The sequence below is a fragment of the Syzygium oleosum genome, unplaced genomic scaffold (assembly GCF_021117445.2).
Source record: "Syzygium oleosum isolate NSW1041296 unplaced genomic scaffold, Sole_v2.1 Sole_v2.03, whole genome shotgun sequence".
Lineage (NCBI taxonomy): Eukaryota > Viridiplantae > Streptophyta > Magnoliopsida > Myrtales > Myrtaceae > Syzygium > Syzygium oleosum.
Window position 1 is genome coordinate 8185092 of NW_026607487.1, and position 20716 is coordinate 8205807.

Sequence of the window (20716 nt, forward strand, 5' to 3'; positions counted from 1 at the left end):
GATTGGACAAATGGGTCTTGAGTTTATTTTACCAAAAATGTGAACTTTTCGTCAAACGCCTTTTACGGGGTCAAAATGCATCGACAATGCTCGCGTAATACGAATCCCAATTAATTCCGCACATAATAAAGTTTCGAAGAGCTTTGTTTATATGTAAGTTTTGTTTCTTCACGTGTCGTTGTCACATGGTCGTGCTTTATATGGACGATAAAGCAAAAGATGGTTCGAGAGAGAACAGAACCTTCTGCGATCTCGAATGTCAAAACCGATTAGCCAGAAAAAGGCCTCAGGGCTAAATAAAAAATATTAGAAAGTTTAGGTGATGCTGACCATCTTTTTGAACGGGTTTTAGGAGCGAAAAACTCAATAAAAAGAGGGTCATCGAGTCATTTATTATAATTATTAATGTTTTTCATTATGGTATAATAATTTGACATTTTCTTAACCGATTTGACCCGGCCAGTAAAATCTCGAAGCTTTGTATTAAAGTCATCGGCATAATTAACAAGCAAAAGCACCATTGAATGGGTTTTCTTGACAATTTGATTCATTAGAAACATAGAATTTTCGTACAAATTACCTGAATAATTCGAATTTATAAGAGGTCAATGTTTCTTCTTTTTCCCACCCTTTCCTCCACGAAATGGGGGAAAAAGTCCATGATGCTTTTTTCGAAGCTTCCCTCGAAGTCAAACTTCATTAATTTGCCTCGTCTTTGGCAAAAAAAAAAAAAAACAACTTGAACTTCATTCGACACAGAAACTTACGCGGTATTAACAATAGTAAGAGGGATCGTTTCCATTTGGGTTTCGTGTTCTTCGTAAGAGATTTAGAAGCATGAAGACGAAATGAGGAAAGAGTTGTCCTCGGAATTTATTTGAACGGACCCAAACGGCGACATTCGTAATTGATCGAGAGTTTTTATTTTTATTTTAATATCATATTAAAGTCTCAGTTGAGCTCCAGCTTAAGCATTGGATGTGGAATATTCTCCGCAACAATTATGAATGGAAACTTGTAATTAAGTAATGTTTCGCTACAAAATATGTAGGACTTATGGCTTTCTACACCCTAAACTTTCAAAGCAATTGGTAACGCACTTGACTTTTATCTTTTTTTTTTCTTGGTTTCCTTGGCATACTTTATTTTACCTCCAAATATCAGAATTGCAAGTGTTGAATTCGATTTCTCACACCCATTTTCATTTATTAACGTGGGTTTCTCTTTCTATCAAATACTCATGTGCTCAAGGTTGACTTGTGATTAACATCCCTCGCTAGCTCATTAACAATAATTTTGAGCAGGAGTAGATACAGAGAGTTGAGAATGCACTGATCAGATCTGCTCTAGTCGAATCATTCTGCCAGTTCAAATAGACTGCTAAACAGGTATCCATGCACTTGTAAACAAGTTCATCCTTGTAGCTGCGGGTTGTAGTGTTCATCACAGGAGGAATTATATAATAAGGGAAGAGAGAGAGAGAGAGAGAGAGAAGAAGAAGAAGAAGAAGAGGAGGACAGCAACAAGATCAATCAACTCTCTATTGCTATTTATGACATTTCCAGCTCCCCAAATATTCCACCTAAGATGAGTTTTATGTCATTGAAGGAAAAGGTGAATGAAGCTTTCAGACTTTCAGTCTGTCTATTGCATTGGAATAGAATTCTAATAAGGCTCTGATAATGATGAAAGAAAAGAAGCACCAAAATTTCAACCACCATATATGAATCTGTACACATGGCTTGATCATTCTTTTTCTCTTTTTCTCAAGAAGATGGTGTTGGATAAGATGAGAGCAAGTGAGGAGGAATGCAGGGAGAGCTCCTCCAAACCCTAGAATGCAACCTGAGAATGTCCCTCGCCCTCTCCTTCGTCCTCGACCCGCTGTCCACCTGCAACACCAGGCACAGCTTCGTCACTGCCCCGACCTGCAACATCTCCTGCAGCACCCGAGCGCTCACTGAGAACCTCGACACCGACGCCAGTATTCTCACTGCCCGGTCGCTCGCCACGTGCGATACCCTCAGCACCTTCTTCGCCACCACCGCCAGCCCCGCCCCATGTGCCACCAGCTCCGCCCTCCCCTCCGCAGACCCGCACAGCTGGTCCAGTACCATCAGGATTAGTTCGCAGGCCCGCTTCGAGTCTGCTGACACGCTTTTTATGTCGAGCAGGAGCTCGACAAGGGCCAGGACTGCACCGCCCTCGACTGCCTTGATCCGGTTCCTCCCCCATGGGCAGAGCTCCACCATTAGCTTCAATGCGGCCTTCGATGCCTGCTGCGAGATCTGGTCCTTGAGCACTCTGACCAGTTCGCCGAAGAATTCGGGTCCAACATTCATAAGTTGGATCGGATCTGCCACCTCATAGGCCAACTTCAGGATCATCATCGCGTATGCCCTAGATTGATAGCTTCCGCTTCTGAGCACACGCATCAATGATCCTGTGAGATCGTCATTTATCATCAGCCTCTTGAGATCTGATCCGGAGACGTTCAAATGGCATAGGATGTTGAGCGCCTCATCGCTCGCTTGCGCCAGCTTGGTACCATCGCTTGAACCACTGACCTCGATGAGCGTTGACTCGTCGTTCTTGATGATCGAAGCCAAGAATTCAAGGACCCCAGCCGAGACTTGATCCAAGCACTTCTTGTTCCTCATGCCATCACCCCCGAGGGCGATGGACCGGAGCCGCTGGAGACACGCGAGCCTCGTGTGGGGGCTCTTCTTGGCGTCGTCAAGTAGCTTGACAATGGCTGCCTTGTCAAGGGGTGGCTTCGGGGTGGGGATGCGCTCGAAGGCGTTGAGGGTGCACCAGGCCTGGATGAGGCGGCAAAGGGTGTGGTTCGGGGTGAGGTCGGCGTCGGAGCTCAGCGGCTGTTTGGTGACGGGGCAAGTGCTGTTCCTGAACGTGAACAGCCACCGCTCGATGCTCTCCCGGTCGTAGGTTATGCCGGTGGAGGCGGTGACGGGATCTCTCATGAGTTGCAAGGAGATGGGGCATAGAAAATGGGTGGGCACATCGATGTCGTTACCGTTGTCGTGGTCCTCCATTGATGTGCTTGTGTTTGAAGTACACATTGAATCTCAGCTGAGATCCTTCTTTGAATGACTATTTCCACAGAGAGAGAGAGAGAGAGAGATGGCCTCTTTTGGGTTTCTCAAGGAGTGCAATAAGGCTTGATTGGTGATCAATGTTAGCCTTCTTTGAGAGCTTGAGATTTGGATATCTAACTATGAATGTGAGCTTTTCTTTTCCTTATAATATATATTGGAAGCGAAGTAAAAGGTGACGCCCAGTTGTTCAAAACGATAAAGTCAACACACGGAAAAAACAGGAGAGAGAGAGAGACAGAGAGAGCGAAAGAGAGAATTAATTGGGGACCATTTCCAAGGTTTTGGAAGGAGAAAAGCTCCAACTTAAGGACTTTTTTTTTTTGGAAGAGTTAGGAGCAATTAATGGACGAATTGGGAGGAGCGTCGGCGTTGCCTAGGGTGCCTGAGACGACCGTTCTTTAAGACATTAAAATAAACACAAACGAACGATAACTTGAAAGAGCTCTCATGAATCTGAACATTATACACACATTTGACTTTCCGTGGACAAAAACATATTGAATGATGGGGGCTGCCCAAGCAAGATCCAGCAGGACAAAAACATATTGAATGATGGGGGCTGCCCAAGCAAGATCCAGCATGCTCCTGTCGCCGACAGCGCCTCATGGGGCTCATGTGTCTTCCTCCCACGCATTTTCTCTGGCTTGCTCTCTCTTGAACGATTCTTCTTCTCGTTCACTATAAGGGTTTCGTTTGACATTTTCGACATCTTTCGTTAATTACTAGGTGCGAAATTCTTTTGATTTAGAGTCGAGCACGGAGCGTAGTTTAGTTGGGTGTTCGCTTTTGTTTCCTCAAGATCTGGGAACTTTTGTGATTCATTGTATCTTTTACCTGGCTTTTGGAGCATATTTATCAACTACATATAGGTATGGTTTTGACGGATAGCGAGCGATGCCACGTTACATGAATCACAGCTATGCCTTGATTTGTGTACGTCCCCGTTCCACGCCAGAAGTTCCTTCCAGAAGGAGGGAAAATGATAGTGAAAATCGATGAAATTTTGAACAATCAAATACTTTGATCATCCGTTTGGTAAAATGCAATATGATATGTCGTCGCGCTTACATTTGGCAACGCGTTTTCTTTTAACGTCGCGGGATAACTTCCTAGGAATGGCTCCAAGTGTTTAGGATGGTCAAATTCCTTGCGGGAAAATTATCAAATCAGTCCTAAACCTATTGTACGGCGGCCAATTCAGTCCTAAACCTTTTAATTTTGCCAATACAGTCCTAAACCTTTCTAATTCTTGCCAATTCAGTCCTTCCGGTCAATTTTGACCGGCCGGCGCTGACGTGGCCGCCGGCCGGCACCAGCCGTCCGGCCAACGCTGACGTGGCAATTTTTTATTATTTTTTAATCTTTTTTTTTCTTTTTTTTCTGATTTCTTCCTCTGGCCGGTCCGGCGACCGGCGGCCGGCCAGAGGGGAGGGCCGGCGAGGTCGACCTCGCCGGCCTCGCCGCTGCTGAGACGAGGCCGACCTCGCCGTCGCCTGGGGCGCGACGGCGAGGTTGAGCTTCGCCCAGATCTGGCGAGGCTCGACCTCGCCGTCGTGAACCAGGCGACGGCGAGGCCGGCGAGGTCGACCTCGCCGGCCCTTCCCTCTGGCCGACCGTCGGTCGCCGGACCGGCCAGAGGAAGAAATCAGAAAAAAGAAAAAGAAAAAAAAGGATTAAAAAAAGATTAAAAAATTGAAAAAAATAATAAAAAAAAATTGCCACGTCAGCGTTGGCCGGACGGCCGGCGGCCACGTCAGCGCTGGCCGGCCAAAATTGGCCGGAAGGACTGAATTGGCAAAAATTAGAAAGGTTTAGAACTGAATTGGCAAAATTAAAAGGTTTAGAACTGAATTGGCCGCCGTACAATAAGTTTAGGACTGATTTGACAATTTTCCCAATTCCTTGCAAATCTACAACGATCCACTTTCAAAGCTAGGGTATAGAGAGAGATTGTGAGTTGGAAGACCTTATCCATCTCACATTTTTCAAACTTCTGCGGTGTAATAAAGGACATCTCATTCAAAACCAGGCCAATCACATGCAATCATCCTGCTATAGCTTTGCTGTTTCTAGCTATCGGCTTCCATTTATGTCTTGACGTAAACACAGATCTCTCTATATCACTCTTATGGCGTGAACTCCATTTAAGACACAGTCTCTCTCTCTCTCTCTCTCTCTCTCTCTCTCTCTCTCTCTCTCTCTCTCTCTCTCTCATAAATAAGGAGCAATGTCTTCACGTCAAGGACCACGCCATGCAAATTGCAAGGCCATGCCCTTCTCAAATTCCCGCAAGCATCTTAAGTTGTGAATGTGACCACTCTCCAAACCTCTGCTATTCTTATCTGAATACTTACTTGCATCTTGTTCCATCAACCCTTGCTACTGAAACTTCAAATATTGTGTGCCAAAGCTGTTAATGGAGGTTGCGTTTGGGGCCTAAATCATGTTCAAATTGCTCATCCAATGTGATTCAGTACCACTTGGAGAAGTTCTAATGGAAAAAGAAGAAACAGTAGCACTAGGAGATTCATGATAACATGAAATATATCAACTGTTAGCAAAAAAACTAGAAGAAATATCGGGCTTTCTTTGTCCAGAACACAAAAAATATGCATAATTCGACTGGAGATTTCATTACCAAATTATGCAAATTCCTAAAATCCTGAGATTTGCTAGGATTAGAGATACGTTAAGTGACCTTGAAAACTGAAAAACCGAGTAAAGTTCTCACGTTAGCACGCCACGTGATTAAATCTCGTGCGAGTTTTATGCACTTTTATATAGACACGCACACTAGTAAAACGTAGGAGAAAATATTGGCTTTTACGATGGACCGACCAATCTCTCGGTGGTAACCGGTTGTAATCACGCACGCTGCATCATAATTTCTGCTGCCAAGTTTCGTAACGTGAAAGAATTACAAATAAGTTTTCTATTCTCTTATGATCCCAATGACAACCAACTCGGGAAGAATGGGGTTCCTCAGATGAATGAAGGGCGTGTTTCCCGCACGTTGGTTGGGAGGCAGCTTGTTGCGCGGGGCGGGGGCAAAAGCTCAATTGCGACTGTGCCGTCGCATCGGATTTTAGTCTTTCAAACGTTTCTTCTGTCCCTTCATAAGAAGCTCGAATAATAATATCCATGGTCTTTTATACGATTTATATTCTTGATTTTTAGGAAACAAATTTAAAGGTTTACCCAACTGCCCTCACCGTTTGCAACCCCACCCCGTCCATCATCTCAAGGCAATATCCCAAAGGAGAGATGTTAAGGTTGACACTCATCCTTTTGTTCCCAAAAAGAAGGAACTTGCTAGCGCGCGGTTCGTTAGATTTGGTTAGACCCAAAACGGGAGTTGCCGGTTTCTTTGCGAGGCCAATTAATGTTTTCCTTGCGAGGCCTGGTCAAATGCGCTCTGAGGTCTTCCTCATCCAACCGTGAAACATTTGCTGTTCCGTTTCCCATTGGACAGCGCTGTTTGACTATAAGAGAGTTCATCGTGTAGAAATCTCAACGCGCCATCGAAACCATTACAAGGGAGCAAGCAATACGAGTTCATCCATCTCCTTCCCTCAATCGGTTCGTCGAAAATGAACAAGTCAGACCACCGAAAAACTAAGCTTCCAAATCGACGCCGACAAAAGCAATTCCTTGTCCTTCACACTAAGTTACATTGTACAAATTACACGAAGCAAAACCCAGCATATGATACATATAAGACTCCCACGGTGACTATAATTATATCTCATCAAGACAAGCCCAGGTCTCTTCAACGTTTGTGAAAAAAATTTATAAGAATAATAGGTAGGCCTAATTGAGGGAAACCGAAAACAAAAGCAAAAAAAAAATTATAAAACTGACGGGGAAGAATATCGCCCCCATTATAAACCCCATGAACAACAACCAAGACTGTATCTTCTACTCTGTGGCTCAATTTACAGTGTGGCTGGCAGACCCAAACTGCAGCTCCTGCCACATCAAACCATACAAAAATCTAATCCTCCGCCTGCGACTCGTCCACGAGCTTGTATTCTCATCTCGATGCACCACCCACCACGGCAAAATTTCAATTCAGCCAAGCCCAGAACTTCCCCCACCGACTGAAAATACAAGTTGTCGTGTTTCCAATAATATGGTCATCGTGCTCCATACACTGTGGACCACAGCTGGGAGTGCAGGCCAGAATTGAGTATACAATGACAACCTCGAGCAATCTGTTGTTAAATCCAAGCAAGAGAACCCCGATCATTTGCTACTTGAGGGCGTCCTCTGGTAGGTGTCGGAGGTCTATTTGCATTGAGCTCCTGTATCTCATCGAGAAACCAACAAACTAGTTAAACGTGAAACATGAGAGAGAGATTATGACTAGGACAAAAGCTATAGAAATGGCTGTACCTGCATCCAAGTGTCTTCTATATGGTGTTCGGGTGATGTTTCTGGTGATGAGATGGCTGGTGGCAAAGGATGAATGAGTTTAGGAACGACAACAAGATCTCTTCCCAAAACCAATATTGCCCCCGCATTATTCGCAGTACCTGTTAGCATAGGACACATTACAAAGGAGGTAAGCTGTTTGGGTCGGCCTATTATCAGCGGAAAAGCACATCCTTGACTTTCCCACAGAAACCAAAATAGTGTTTTTAACTTTTTAAAGAATGTGAAAATTTTCTACATGACTCCGGAAGACTTAAATATCAAAAGTTGTGTGCTTAAAAATCAAAGCCTTCATTATCAAACAGAAGTTACATATGCAAAAAAGTTAAAAAAGTAAAATATCATTCCATGCGCAACTTTGATAGCCGAAAATATCAATTAGGACCATACCGCAGTAATTCGTTGCTGAGAATAGAGTAATTAAATGTCCCTGAGCGAAACGTTCAAAACCATCCATCACACATTCGTGAGCACGCACAATCAACTGCAGATCATTGATGTTGCAGAATTCCATCACTCGATCAGGCTGCAAACAAAGTTCCATTAGATAATGAGAAAAGATAAAGACTAAACTGACATTTCTATCATACAACGAAGCATCATATTCAGCTCTCAGGATAATAAAGCTGCCTGTGATGTAGGGCAACAGACGTCTATTAAGGAGACATCGGTAATTCCAATTGTGGAATATTCACCTCCATCTCGTACAATAAGAGAGATCTACGAATGATGATGAGCAAGTAGACACTCACCCCAAAAGTAACCAACCCTGGACCTCTGGCATTTGGCCTAAGACCTTCTACGCTATCATTTTCTGTTGGGTCAGACCTGAAGAGAAATGACAAATTGCAGGTAAATCACAGGACAACAAACCTTGTTTTGACAAGAGAACACAATAAGCAGCCACTTACCATAACAAATCCATGAGAACAATAGACCCAGCCTCCATGGTAATAGGACGTTGGATACTTTCAATCTGTTCCACATGATTTATCGACCGTCCAATTCCACCGTGCATGCAAATGATCTTCTTCTCAATTAGAGCAGCTAGAGGAAGCCAATTAAACAGACGATTTATCCGATGCCATGCCCAGATGCCATCTCTCTCACCCTGTTCAGCAAGTTAGAAAAATTAATAGCTGAGAGATATTTACTCAATTATGGATAAGAGACAACCTACAGTGCATAATATCCTGTACCATGCGCTCAATGCACTCAATCCTGAAGCCAAAAAGAGCATTGATATCTGCAGCTTCATGGTTCCCTCGAATTAAATGCACATTGCTAGGATACTCAACCTGTGACAACGAACCAAGGGGTGACTCTTATGCCATTCAGCTAAACAACAATAAAATATTTAGCATGGGCTGGCAATGCATGATATACAATTTTTAATATTAATTTGTTGATATGAGAAAAGAGAGATTTCAAGAACTAAGTAACTTACATTTTTTCATATCATATTGTTTATATTTGAGTTACTATTTTTCTTCATTTACATACCAGAAAAACTCGGTTCAGTTTTAGTTTAATTAATGTATTTTGTCATTTATTTGCATCTTAATTGATCTTTTATATTAGAAAAAAAATTGTTCTTGTCATCAGTTTATTTAGCTTAACTTTATTAAGACAGATTCACTTCAATTTTTGTTCTTTCTAAAAACCTTCCGATTTCTTTTTGGGGTCAGAAACCATCTCTGATTAGTACACTTCACTATAGTTGAAAAGGCTGACTCCCCATCTTATGTTTCTTCAAGATGAAGATCGATCTTAATTGTTTTTTTCTGAAAAATATCCCCTGTATTCATTAATGAAAGTGCATTAATAACTTTGTGATGTTATATAGACAAGATTATGGAGATCATCATCTATTCCAAGAAAGTACCTTCAAAGCAAGCAGAAGAGTGATGGTTTCCAAACTATGTTGACCGCGGTCAACATAATCTCCTAAGAAGAGATAATCAATATATCTGCATTCATTCACCAACATTTTCTATAAGATATTTATTAACAAGAATTAGTAATTTCCAAAGTATAAAAATCACATTGACAAAGAACAACCAAGCGTTAACATGGATTGCATCTGTTAGCAAATGAAACATTTCTTCCATATGCACAACCGATAGGCATAGACACATTGATATTTATATTTATTTGGTGCATTTAAGCCAGCAGGCATGAACAAATAAATAGTTATATAAGAGGTAGAAACCAAATAAGATCACTTGTACATGAGGGTGCGTCCATAACAAGTATACTTACTGCATTGCCTATTCTGACCAATGTTCAATTAAGAAGTCTCAAAGAGAATTATTGCGAGTGCAACAGGAATACCGTTATATCTAATGCTATGAAATAATGGTGGATTCATTTCATATTGCCTTCTTGAATATCTTTTCATACAGTTCTCACGGGATCACACACTTTCAGCCAGTTAAAAATTGATAACGAACCTTAAAGGGGAGTGTCATGTTTAACCCTCACAGTGACCATGAATAAGAACACTTTTCAGACTCTGAGTTTAATAAGTACAATCAAATATATCACGAATGCATAGATTTAAAGGAGTGCCTCAGCATGAGATAAAAATAGTCAAAGGAACAAGAAAGAATCAAAGGATGAAGCCAGAGAATAGACAAACTCATGACATCATCGCAAAGATAACCAGCAGCAACCATCAATACAAAGTTGCTCCAAATGCCACTAATACCAAGTATTTAGTATCTACATGGACTATACACAAGCTTGTGCACTGTCTAACAAGACGGGTCTATCATACTTATAACATAATTTACGTTGCATCAATCTACAAGGAAGAAAACTTCATCGGCAATGTGCAGTCTGTGGACACATTGATGTATATAATGAACAGATCAGAGATCAGACAGTACAAAACTTAGCAAGTGACACATTATTTATCTAATAATATCTCTGGATAAAATTTAGACATCTAGATTAGGAACAGGGATATAATATATGAAGAAAAACTTACGCAATATCCCCAGCAGTTGAAGGTGCCCCATACTCATCAAAAAGACGCATGAGATCTCCAAATTGACCATGCAAATCACCAAAAATTTTTATAGGAGCCTTAAGCTGCAAAACACTAGGTTCGCTAGAAAATATCCTCTCAGCACTGTCGCAAAGATCGGCAATTTCATTGCAATCTAAGAAAAACTGCCGGCGCACTGGAGGCTTCCATCCACGAGGCTTTAAGAGATGTGCAATGACCTTAATTGATGCAACAAGAAAAACATCACAAACTTAGTTTCAAACTTGAATAGCATTCTCAATGAAAACTATAACCATTATCAATTATAGGCATCAGTCCAAAATGGGACCATGCACACTGCCTTGACCCTCATATCAACAAAAGGAAAATTTAACCATGGCCACTCAAATGTATCCAAGCAGTCTTCTCTACGCACACTTCACAGATGCAATTTTCAAAATTGTGCATCCATAAATATGAAAACCACAGCAATCCCAGCTTATATTCATTCAGTAATAGATGACTAAATCGCAAAAGATCATGCTATGATTGGTGACAAAGTATCATATGATCAATCAGACCAAAACATGCAACCCAAAATGCCAAAGCAAATATCCACGAGAAGATTATTAGTCAACAAGTCTCATGCTGAAGAATTTAAATAACGTGAAGTATAAATAGAGGAGTTATCTAATCAAGGCTAGAGGTGATGATGAGATAATCGTAGTAAGTACAACTAATTGCAGTCATTGCATGGATCACTTCTCTACAAATTTTTCAAATGTCCAATGATGTGTAAACCCAGTTACTATGACCAATTCATGGATCACTTTGCCAAAGCCCATCAAATGTCAAAACACGTAATTATAAGGATCCTCACTACCTTCTTGGGCACACTGTTAATTGACATTTGTCGATCTAGCAACTTTCTTGCTGCAGAAGCACTCTCCGGTGTTCCATAGCCGACCCGCCTGCCTTCATTTTCAAATTGATCTATTGAAAGTTGTCTAACCATGCCACCTAAAGCTCCACCAGTTTCTGCAGCTACAACCACCTGAAAATTTATAGAGAAAACCACAGAGTTACTTTCTGAGATAATAAACTTATGATAACCATTGATACAAAGAGACATGGCAGATACTAACAGCTCTATGATGCAGCCGCACTCCAGCTGGGGCAATGCTATTTGGTCCAGCAGAATCAGGTATTTTAATAGAAGAAGATAATTGCTTCCCACTGGGAGTAGCCTCTGCACCGCGATCCCTATCTGGTGACTCAACTTCTCCATTAACTTGCCGGGCCTTTGCAGCTGCCAAAGTAGCACTAATAGCCTCAGCTTCAGCTGCTGATGCTTTAACCAAGTCTTCAACACCCTTAGCCATTCTACTGCAGAGTATAACCAACCACTAGTTCCCTGAATTAATTGAGGAGACAAAAGCTGTGTGATTTTTATGTCACACCACAAAATGGCAGAATGCTACTTTACCGTGATCCCTGGAGCATGGCATTTTCAGTGCTTATGTCAGTATACATATCGCCATTTACAGGGGGAGCAACTGCGTTTCCGAGCACAACTGCACCATCAGGGACTGCCTCAGTCATCTGTCTTGTTCTTTCATCAACATAACCATATCTTCCTGTCAGCCGCGGGGATTGAGAATTCGATGCAGCAGCCGCAGCAGCCGCATGTGAAGCTGCAGTAGTCGTTTCTGCGGCAGCCAGATCTTCAGCAACAAGCAGGTCATCCAGCAAGACACCTATCACAATACCACACATCACAATGCTACTGTGTGATATATCACTATACAAACTGCAGTAGAAGAACAAATTGCAGTTTCAGATCATGATTTTTTTTTTCTGTTTCAGATCATGATTTGACAGACTAGGCAAAACGCCAAACACCAAACAGTATCTTCACCCAAGAATCCTGTTGAGTACATAAAACTGTTATCTCCCCGAGAAATAGAGAAGGTTGATCAAAATTGAAACGTAAGTCAATGGATCTTTAAAGAGACAATGGATACAACTATCTTAATTATCTGCAATCAATGATATGACATCTGCTCAGAACCAGATAAATTCTGATGCATGCATAGAGCTTTGTCATTACAACACAAACTAGCAGAAATGGGAAGTCTCCACCTCTTAAATACAGGAAGTGAAAACGCATGGTCGCCTACTAAAGTGGCAATGGGGCTCCCCTAAGGTCCACTCGCAGAATCTTCTGACTTTCTATCTTCACTTTTATTAAGAGTGGCATCAACTGTTTCCTATCACATTTCATCTAACATGTGCATTGCTAACCCATTCAAAGAACAATTTTCCGAGTCATTGCAAGTAAATGACTCATAATCTGCAATTATGCCCTAACACTGTTATGTGCCAAAACCAAACCCTAAGATCATCGGTCTCGACTTCCAGACCATTGTTCGAATACACACATGCAACAGAACATTTACCAAATGATCCGGGAACTACATAATCTTCAGATTTTTCTGTGCTTACCAAACCAGAGCATACAATAGAAGCTAAGAGATACAAACAAACAGTAGACCTCATAATAGGCCTGCCGGGCCAACAGTCCGTTAGGTGCCCGGCAGGCTCATCCAATATATTGGGCTGGGCTAAGACACGATTATGCCCCGTTAACCTATGTTGCCCGACACGCGACACGCGACACGCGACACAACACGACACGACACGCGACACGTCAATTCTCAAAAAATACAATTTTCCGACACGTTAGGACACGTATATTAAATATATATTTTTAATAATTAAATACCATCACAATTATAAAATGACCTACCACAGCTCTTAATAAGAAAAAAAGACAGCAGCCCACCAAAATTTCTTTTCCCCATCCATCTGACCTCCCCATCTGACCTCCCTATAAGAAAAAAAAACGCAGCCCACCCATCTGACCTAGCCCACCACTTTTTCCTTTTCCCCCAACCCACCCACACACGCCCCCTTCCCCGACTTCTCCCTTCTTCCCAGTTCCCCAGCCACCACAATTTCTTTCGAAACAGAGAGGTCTACCTGCAGCGAGCGGCGAGCGGGAGAGGGAGCCGCGAGCGTGAGCCGCGAGCGCGACCGGCTAGCGGGAGCGGGAGAGGGAGCGGCGAGCGGCGAGCGGCGCGGAGGACGGGAGTTCGTCGGTCGAACAGAGAAGTAAAGAGGCAATCGTGTTTTAGCCCTAATTTGGTGGTCGACGCCTTTTATTGTTCTCTGTTTTCAGTTTTTTTACAAATTTACTCTTCGGACACGCCGGACTCGCGTGTCGGAGGCGTGTCCGGAGAGTTGACTTCGTGTCGGAAATCCGACACCGTGTTGACCGCGTGTCGGAGGCGTGTCCACGCGTGTCGACGTGTCCAACGCGTGTCGACGTGTCCGACACCGACACGTTGGCCATTTTCACGTGTCGGTGCAACATAGCCGTTAACTGAGAACACCAAGGCCATGTGAAAAATGAAGACAGCCTCGCAAATTGTCATCTCAAAGGCCCACTGAGGTCCACTGAATTGGGCTTTGATTTCATCATGCTAGGCACGCTCAGACAAATACTTTAGGCCCGGCCATGCTCATTCTAGCCAGAAGACATATCATCTAGTTTAGCGCAACCCAACTGACCCATGAGTCACGACATTATCAGATCGTTATTCCTATAACATCCCAATTAGCGCAAATAAAGAGCAAAATTGACAGAAATAACCCAATGTGCAGAATCATCTCTTACCACCACGTAAGCCACCATAAATGAATATTAGATCACCAACAGCAGCAGCTGCATGCCTGCAGCGCCTTGTCAGCTCAACTGCAGCATCGCCACCAGCTGCATCAGCACTGTATCTGCCTGTTCTAGGACTAGTAACAACGGACTTGGTATCACACCAAACACCAGCTGCAGTATCCAACACTACAAACACAAGGTAGCAACTAAATAAATTAGCATGAGATGTAAATGGGAGACACTTGAGATGTAGAACTATATCAAATGAGAATATACAACGAGAAGAAAACAGAATAAAACTGACCACCGCAGAATATTTTGTAAATCCTAGTACCTCTTCCGATGTTTCATACTGGAAGATTAAGTAACGTTGGGACAACATAGAAACAACAGAGATATCATGATCCCAAAGTGAATCATATAGACATAACTCTTTCATTGACCTTCTTTCCAGAAAGCTAGTCGTGTCCACTAAAAAGCAAGTGAACATTAAGCCAAAATCAAAATCTCCCAGAGTGCGCAGGAATGCATATACACAGACACCTTCGGCAGAGAGCACACATCTTTATACACACATGTATCTATACACACATGCAAGTGTGAGGGCATGAGAGAGAGAGAATTTTAAAAGGGATTCTGAGATAGATGGCCAATTCTCCAGCACTAAGAAGGAGAGTGCCAAACTCCAAATTAACAAGTGAAAATAACTCCAGTAGAAGCAATGAATCTTTCCATGCATGACAAATCAATTGGACCTAAAATAGTTTCCCACAGAAAATGTTATATTGAGCCGCAAAAGACAGAATAATGAAAAGTGAACGACACCATAAGGCACTCTTCTATGACTAACTACAGCCTGAAAAGTTTCATCAAAATAACTTTATGTATTACCTATATTCATTTTCATCCAACCAAGAAAAACAATCAAACTAGAGCTCCGTTCGTTTCACGGAAAATGAATGATTTGGAAAATATTTTCCTAACAACAATCGCTTGTATCGCTTACAAAAACGAATGAATAAAAAATATTTTCCATTGACTAATTATTTCAAGCGAAACAAACAATCATTTTTAAGAGAATATTTTCCAACTCATTCGTTTTCCGCAAAACAAACGAAGCCCAAGAGAATCAGATTTGCAGCAAGAAAGCAGCAGTGAAAGAATTGCAAACCTCAGGAAATGCAACTATATTTCATGCACAAGAAATGGAAATGCCAAACTACATGCAAATTATCTCTTTCCACTTTGACTCTAGGAGATTATTTAAAGCGCAAATCCTTCAAATGCAAATTTTCGATACCAAAGGCAAGGAATTTTTAAATTAAAGACATAATAATCAAGTACCAGCAACACTTGACGAGTCCTCTACCATTCGTCCACCGCCAAGTGCACCTCCAGATACATGGAGACGAGCATTAACGAAGACCTAAATTAAAAGTCAGATCAAAATGAGTAGTTTTACCCCCCAAATTAAGAAAAACACATACAAATGCATGAAAAACTTACCGCTGCATGCTGGTATCTAGGAGATGGGGAAACACCAGGGGCAATGGCCCATTCCCATCGTCCATCCCTATGTTTGGCGAGTCCATATGCACTTGCCAGTGGCTGCAAAAGTAAGAGGAACACCAAAGGAGAAAAAGTCAACTCTATTCCTGGAAGAAATAGTAAGTGGACCGTTATTTAGTTAGTTGAAGCAACTATTTCAAGCTCTGTGGTCAGTCAGCATGCTAAAGCAAACGTGAACTGATAAATAAAAATACACATCCAGATGCATGTAGAGAGAGAGAGAGAGAGAGAGAGAGAGAGAGAAACGAGGAGGAGGAGGAGGAGGGTAGCAAGTCAAAAGAAGGTAGGAAAGAGGAAAAGTTGCACTTTAAGAGCCCTTCACTAAAGCTGAGAGCTGCAAGATATTTTGTACTCACCACGCTACTTGCATCCCTCCCTCCACAAAGCAGAAGAAGACCATCAGAACGTGCACTAGCAGTTGCATACCTAAGCACAAGTACAGAGCCATATCACGCCATACTCCAATAAGGATGAAAAGACAGAAGCAATTAGAGCTTCAACAACAGTTCACAGAAATGAAAATTTATCCAGGAAGTTGCAACCGATAACAGAATAATAAACAAAATTATTTAAAAAAAAAACAGAAACAATCTCTGGTAAGAGCAAGTAACAACTAACGGAATGGCTGTATTACAAACTGTTTAACTGAAACAACAATGTAAAGGGTAATATGTTGAAATACCATTGCAACCGAATGCCAGGACAGTGCCTTATTATTGAGACAACCATGTGAAATTGAGAAGTCAAAGAACATACAAATATACTGTCATGATGTGCATACTTAGCTCCACATGGGAAAAAAGGGTCGAGAATATACAGGCAAACAACGATAATATATTGTCATAATATGCACACGCGGATAATCTATGTGAACGAGGGTGGGTGAGGAGGGGAGCAGAAGGGTTGAGCATATACATGCAAGGAGGTGGACCCTCGCCTTCTGGTTCTAACTTCCTCCATTCATAGGGTTTGGCAGCAGTATCCAGGGCCCATACATCAGCCAAAGGTCGCTTCCCTGGCAAAGGGAAAACAAAAAATCCACCGCGATATTATTTGAATCCACAGAAACAGCTAAGTAACTGATCTACAGGAAACGATATAACTGCCATCCAATAGAAAGACTTACCATCATTTCCACCAATTGCCATGAGATATCTTTGCCCCACCAGGGCCATAACATGTCCATACCGTGGCCCTGGGCCAGGCCCTTGAACAACAACTCTGGATAGAACCAACAGCTACATAAGGGGATGACATATATCAGAAAAAGAAATCCCGTAAATGAAAGCACTCTGCATCCAACCTATGCCATCTTGGTCTTTGCTGTGTAAGATCGAGAACATGAAGATCCTCAGCAGACAAGCCAGCCGGACCAATTCCACCCTGTGTTCAATGTAACACTTCAATTTGATAATTTCAAAATGGTAAGTTATTTGTTAGTGTCAAATATTTAATACTAGGTTATGTCAAATGATTTCGTAGATATTAGGAGCCTGTTTTTGCATCAATTGAATCCTTTCAGCTAAGAGAATTGCTTTCTTTTTGGTGGGGGAAGTCAAAATAAAAACACAGCTTTCCCTATTCGTGCTATCCTCATAAAAGGCCTAATCAGAATGCACGTGAAAGGATAATTTCTTTGTTTAACTTTGCTGAACCAAAGGCGCTGATTGATACCATGCTAGCGAACTAAAGAAAATTATGAAGTGGAAGAGAAAAGGTTAATAATGCATCATGGTCCAAGTGGAAGAAGTATAAAGGTCTTTGGCCTAGAAAGTAGAGCAGGGTTGGGGGTGGCGAACACATCACATTTCCTCCAAGAAGACTAAAGCGAACGGGATGTACTCTGTAAACAGCAGTTTGCAGCAGAAACGGTGTTCTATTGAAGCAAGTCCTTAGACCTTTAAATGCAACTCAGCAGACAAAAGATTTGACGAAAAGATATATCAACTATAGATTTAGTTAACATTAAAGAAGATAAATGAACTTCAAGGGATAAATCATATGCTAACCTGAATGACAACCATAGTTCCCACAGCACAAGCCACATGGGCTGCTCTTGGTGTGGGTGGTTCTCCAAATGGAGTAATCCTGCAAAATAGCATCAAGTAAGCACTAAAATCTTGACAAATAGAAATCGCAGAGTATATTAAGAAAATATTATCCCGGTTCATGGGTTTACCTAGACCATTTATTTGTCAAGACATCATAACAGTGCACATCAGCAGTGGCACCAGCAAGTCCTGCAACCCAACAGAAATGGTCATTACATTTCACAGCACTAACATTTCTACGAAATTGGAACAAGAAATTTCTCACGAATAACTGTCTCGCCCATAAGACACTACAGCATATTGCTCACCAACGCATTAATAGACAATATAACTTAACTATGACATTTCTAGATTTTTAGCATGCGGGTCCTCAATTTCACATGGTTTCTTTTACAGACTATAACCAATAAGGACTCAACGAAAATCACTAGTCACTATACAGTACAAAAAGGTCGTGCACAGTCCTTTCCGCGACTAATCAAATTTCAGTACATAGGCATCTCAAGAGTCATAAGTAACATTACCCCACAGCACTTTAAATAAGCACATGAACACAGGTGGCAATATGAAGAAACTAAACGAAGTTAATGGAAAGAATGGAGATGTGACATGATTTTCTTGGATCCTAAGAGATACGGAAAGACTCTGCGCAAGCATGTCATGGAGAGCTAAAAATGTAGCAAGACAACAACTGTTATATTACGACATAAGATGAGTTGCGTATGATACTCAGTCATAACGAATCTAAAAACAACAAAAAAAAAAAAAAACAGAAAACCAAGTCCCAGAGCTCACAGAGAACATGAAGATTCAGCACCAGTAAGGATTTCAACAACCACAAATAAAGTCAAAATGCCAACGCCCAAACCTGAGGCTTCAATGACAAACACAACGAAAACTTGAACTCATGGCCGTGAAGGCAGCAATGATGAAGCGTTCATATAAAACCGCAAGCAAAACTAATTAACTTTCATCAAATGCTAAACTGGAGTTCGAACACAAATTAATATGGCATCCATAAGCCAACAAGCTCATTGCTTCCCGCAGCTAGGAGGCATTCTCGAGACTAGATCGAACAGGTGAAAGAGATACGACAAAAACCAAATAGAAAGTCGCAGCATACTGATTCCGGCGTTTCCAGCTGATGACGGAGCTCCTGAAGCTGCCGAATTGCCCTCCAGAGCAGTTGCGCCGCCGAACAGAATCAGCCTCGGCCCAATGTAACCGGGAGTCCCCTCCTCTCCGACCGCAGCCACCGCGGTTAGCGTGTGCCCGCACCTCGGCCCGGGGCCATCCTCCTTCTTCTCCAAAATCGCGTCCACCACCGAGTACGTCGGGGCCGGCCTGGGCCCGACCACGGGGCTCTGCTGCTGCTGCGCCGCCGGCGGCTGCTGCTGCGCGGGCGCCGCGGCCGCCGGAGATCCGCCCCCGGCCTGGGGCTGCTCCGCGAGCTGCTCCCTCATCGCCGCCGCTGCCGCCGCCGCCGGCTGCGGCGACGGGCCGTTGCCGTGGCTCTGGACGGTCGGATCGTGATCGGCGTCGGTCGCCATCGAGGAGGAATCGACCTCCATCTCGGATTCGCGGCCTTCCGATTCCGAGCCCTAAGAACTTCGAGATCGGGACTCACCGGCTCCCCGAATTGGCGGAGCTCCCGATCGACATTCCCCCAATCGCCTCCCCGCCAATTCCCAAAAAAACCCTAACGGCGAGCGCGAACGGAATCCGAGGCCCGCTCCTCCGTCGACGGCGGATGCAGAATCCGACGGAGCTCCCTTCGGCGGAGAGAGAAAAAAATGGGGGAAGCGAAGAGAGAGAAAATCGCCGGTCCTGTAGGTTTTTTAGGTCTCTCTCTCTCTCTCTTTCTCTCTCTAGAGAACCTCGAGGCAAGACGAGGAATAGAACCGGGACGGAGACAATCACGAAGAAGGGAAGACCTCCGAAAACACACACTCCCAAAATCACTTTCTCTCTCTAACCCAGAGCCCCCAAAAATCTCTCTCTCTCTCTCTCTACGGAAAATGAACTGCGTGTCATTTTTTTATTATTATTAATTCCGATTCCACCCGTCCAAACATATAAAAAAACCACAGTAGTTAGTAGATACAGTGATGCGCGTTATTAATTTATTAATTTATTTACTGGTTTTTATAAAGTTGCCTCATTTTTTTTGCCGTTTCTCCGAATAAAATATTAAAAATTAAAGCCCGGTGTTTTTGCCCTTTGACGATGAAAGGCGGGGGCTCTCTCTCTCTCTCTCCTCTTCTTGGCGCGGTCAGTGATTGGTACGCTGGGCGTCGTCGTCGTCAAACCGGTTCGTCGTCGTCGAACCGGTTTGACGAGCGTACGGAAACGGGGCGCGTGGGCCACCGCCGGGAATCGCCGGAGCGGGACGCGCGCAGCCGGGTGGCCGACTGCGTCCGCCGGGGCTCCTCCTCCTTTCTACGGGGGGATATTCGCCTCCGGGAGGGGGAAGGCCACGCGCGGCGGGGAGGGCGGGGGGCGGTGCGGGGCCCGCAAGTGCGAGCGCGACGAAGTCGGGGCATGGGATGTTGGGCTCCTATCTAGAAATGCGTCAACGCCAAGACTCGAGTTTTCCTGCGCTCTATCTTAGCGCGACAAATTTCTGATGGGAAAATTAGCAGGAGCTAGCTCATGCCCGCGATGGGATCGGGTGATTAAGACGGGCTTAAATTAGCAAATTAGGTGTTATCTATCTTGCTTTTTCTGCTTTTTGAAAACTTACTTTTGTGATTACAATTACGGTTTATCGAGTAAAAGCACCCACTTTTTTTTTTAATGCGTAATTGCCATTTTACCTCGG

General features: G+C 43.0%; 2 protein-coding genes across 3 annotated transcripts; both read right to left on the reverse strand.

The window, feature by feature from the left end:
- Positions 1 to 1525: 1525 nt before the first annotated feature.
- LOC115679205 (E3 ubiquitin-protein ligase PUB23-like) lies at positions 1526 to 3510 on the reverse strand. The gene has a single exon (XM_030602795.2). It carries the CDS (start codon positions 3078 to 3080, stop codon positions 1767 to 1769), a length of 1314 nt encoding a protein of 437 aa, XP_030458655.1. The 5' UTR covers positions 3081 to 3510; the 3' UTR covers positions 1526 to 1766.
- A 3227-nt stretch (positions 3511 to 6737) lies between these two features.
- On the reverse strand, positions 6738 to 19897 carry LOC115679093 (serine/threonine-protein phosphatase BSL3). Of its 2 annotated transcripts, none has more exons than XM_056309378.1 (21): positions 19019 to 19897; positions 18024 to 18084; positions 17854 to 17932; positions 17148 to 17227; positions 16971 to 17065; positions 16760 to 16859; positions 16201 to 16270; positions 15782 to 15883; positions 15620 to 15701; positions 14282 to 14461; positions 12029 to 12299; positions 11688 to 11925; positions 11426 to 11596; positions 10543 to 10781; positions 9436 to 9520; positions 8750 to 8848; positions 8462 to 8661; positions 8303 to 8378; positions 7941 to 8076; positions 7512 to 7651; positions 6738 to 7420 (listed from the first exon to the last, which is right to left on the reverse strand). In XM_056309378.1, exons 1-21 carry the CDS (start codon positions 19464 to 19466, stop codon positions 7337 to 7339), a joined length of 3036 nt encoding a protein of 1011 aa, XP_056165353.1. In that variant the 5' UTR covers positions 19467 to 19897; the 3' UTR covers positions 6738 to 7336. The 2 variants fall into 2 exon arrangements, with proteins under 2 accessions (XP_056165353.1, XP_056165352.1); XM_056309377.1 differs by having other exon boundaries at positions 11688 to 11928; positions 19019 to 19896.
- Between the last annotated feature and the right edge of the window lie 819 nt (positions 19898 to 20716).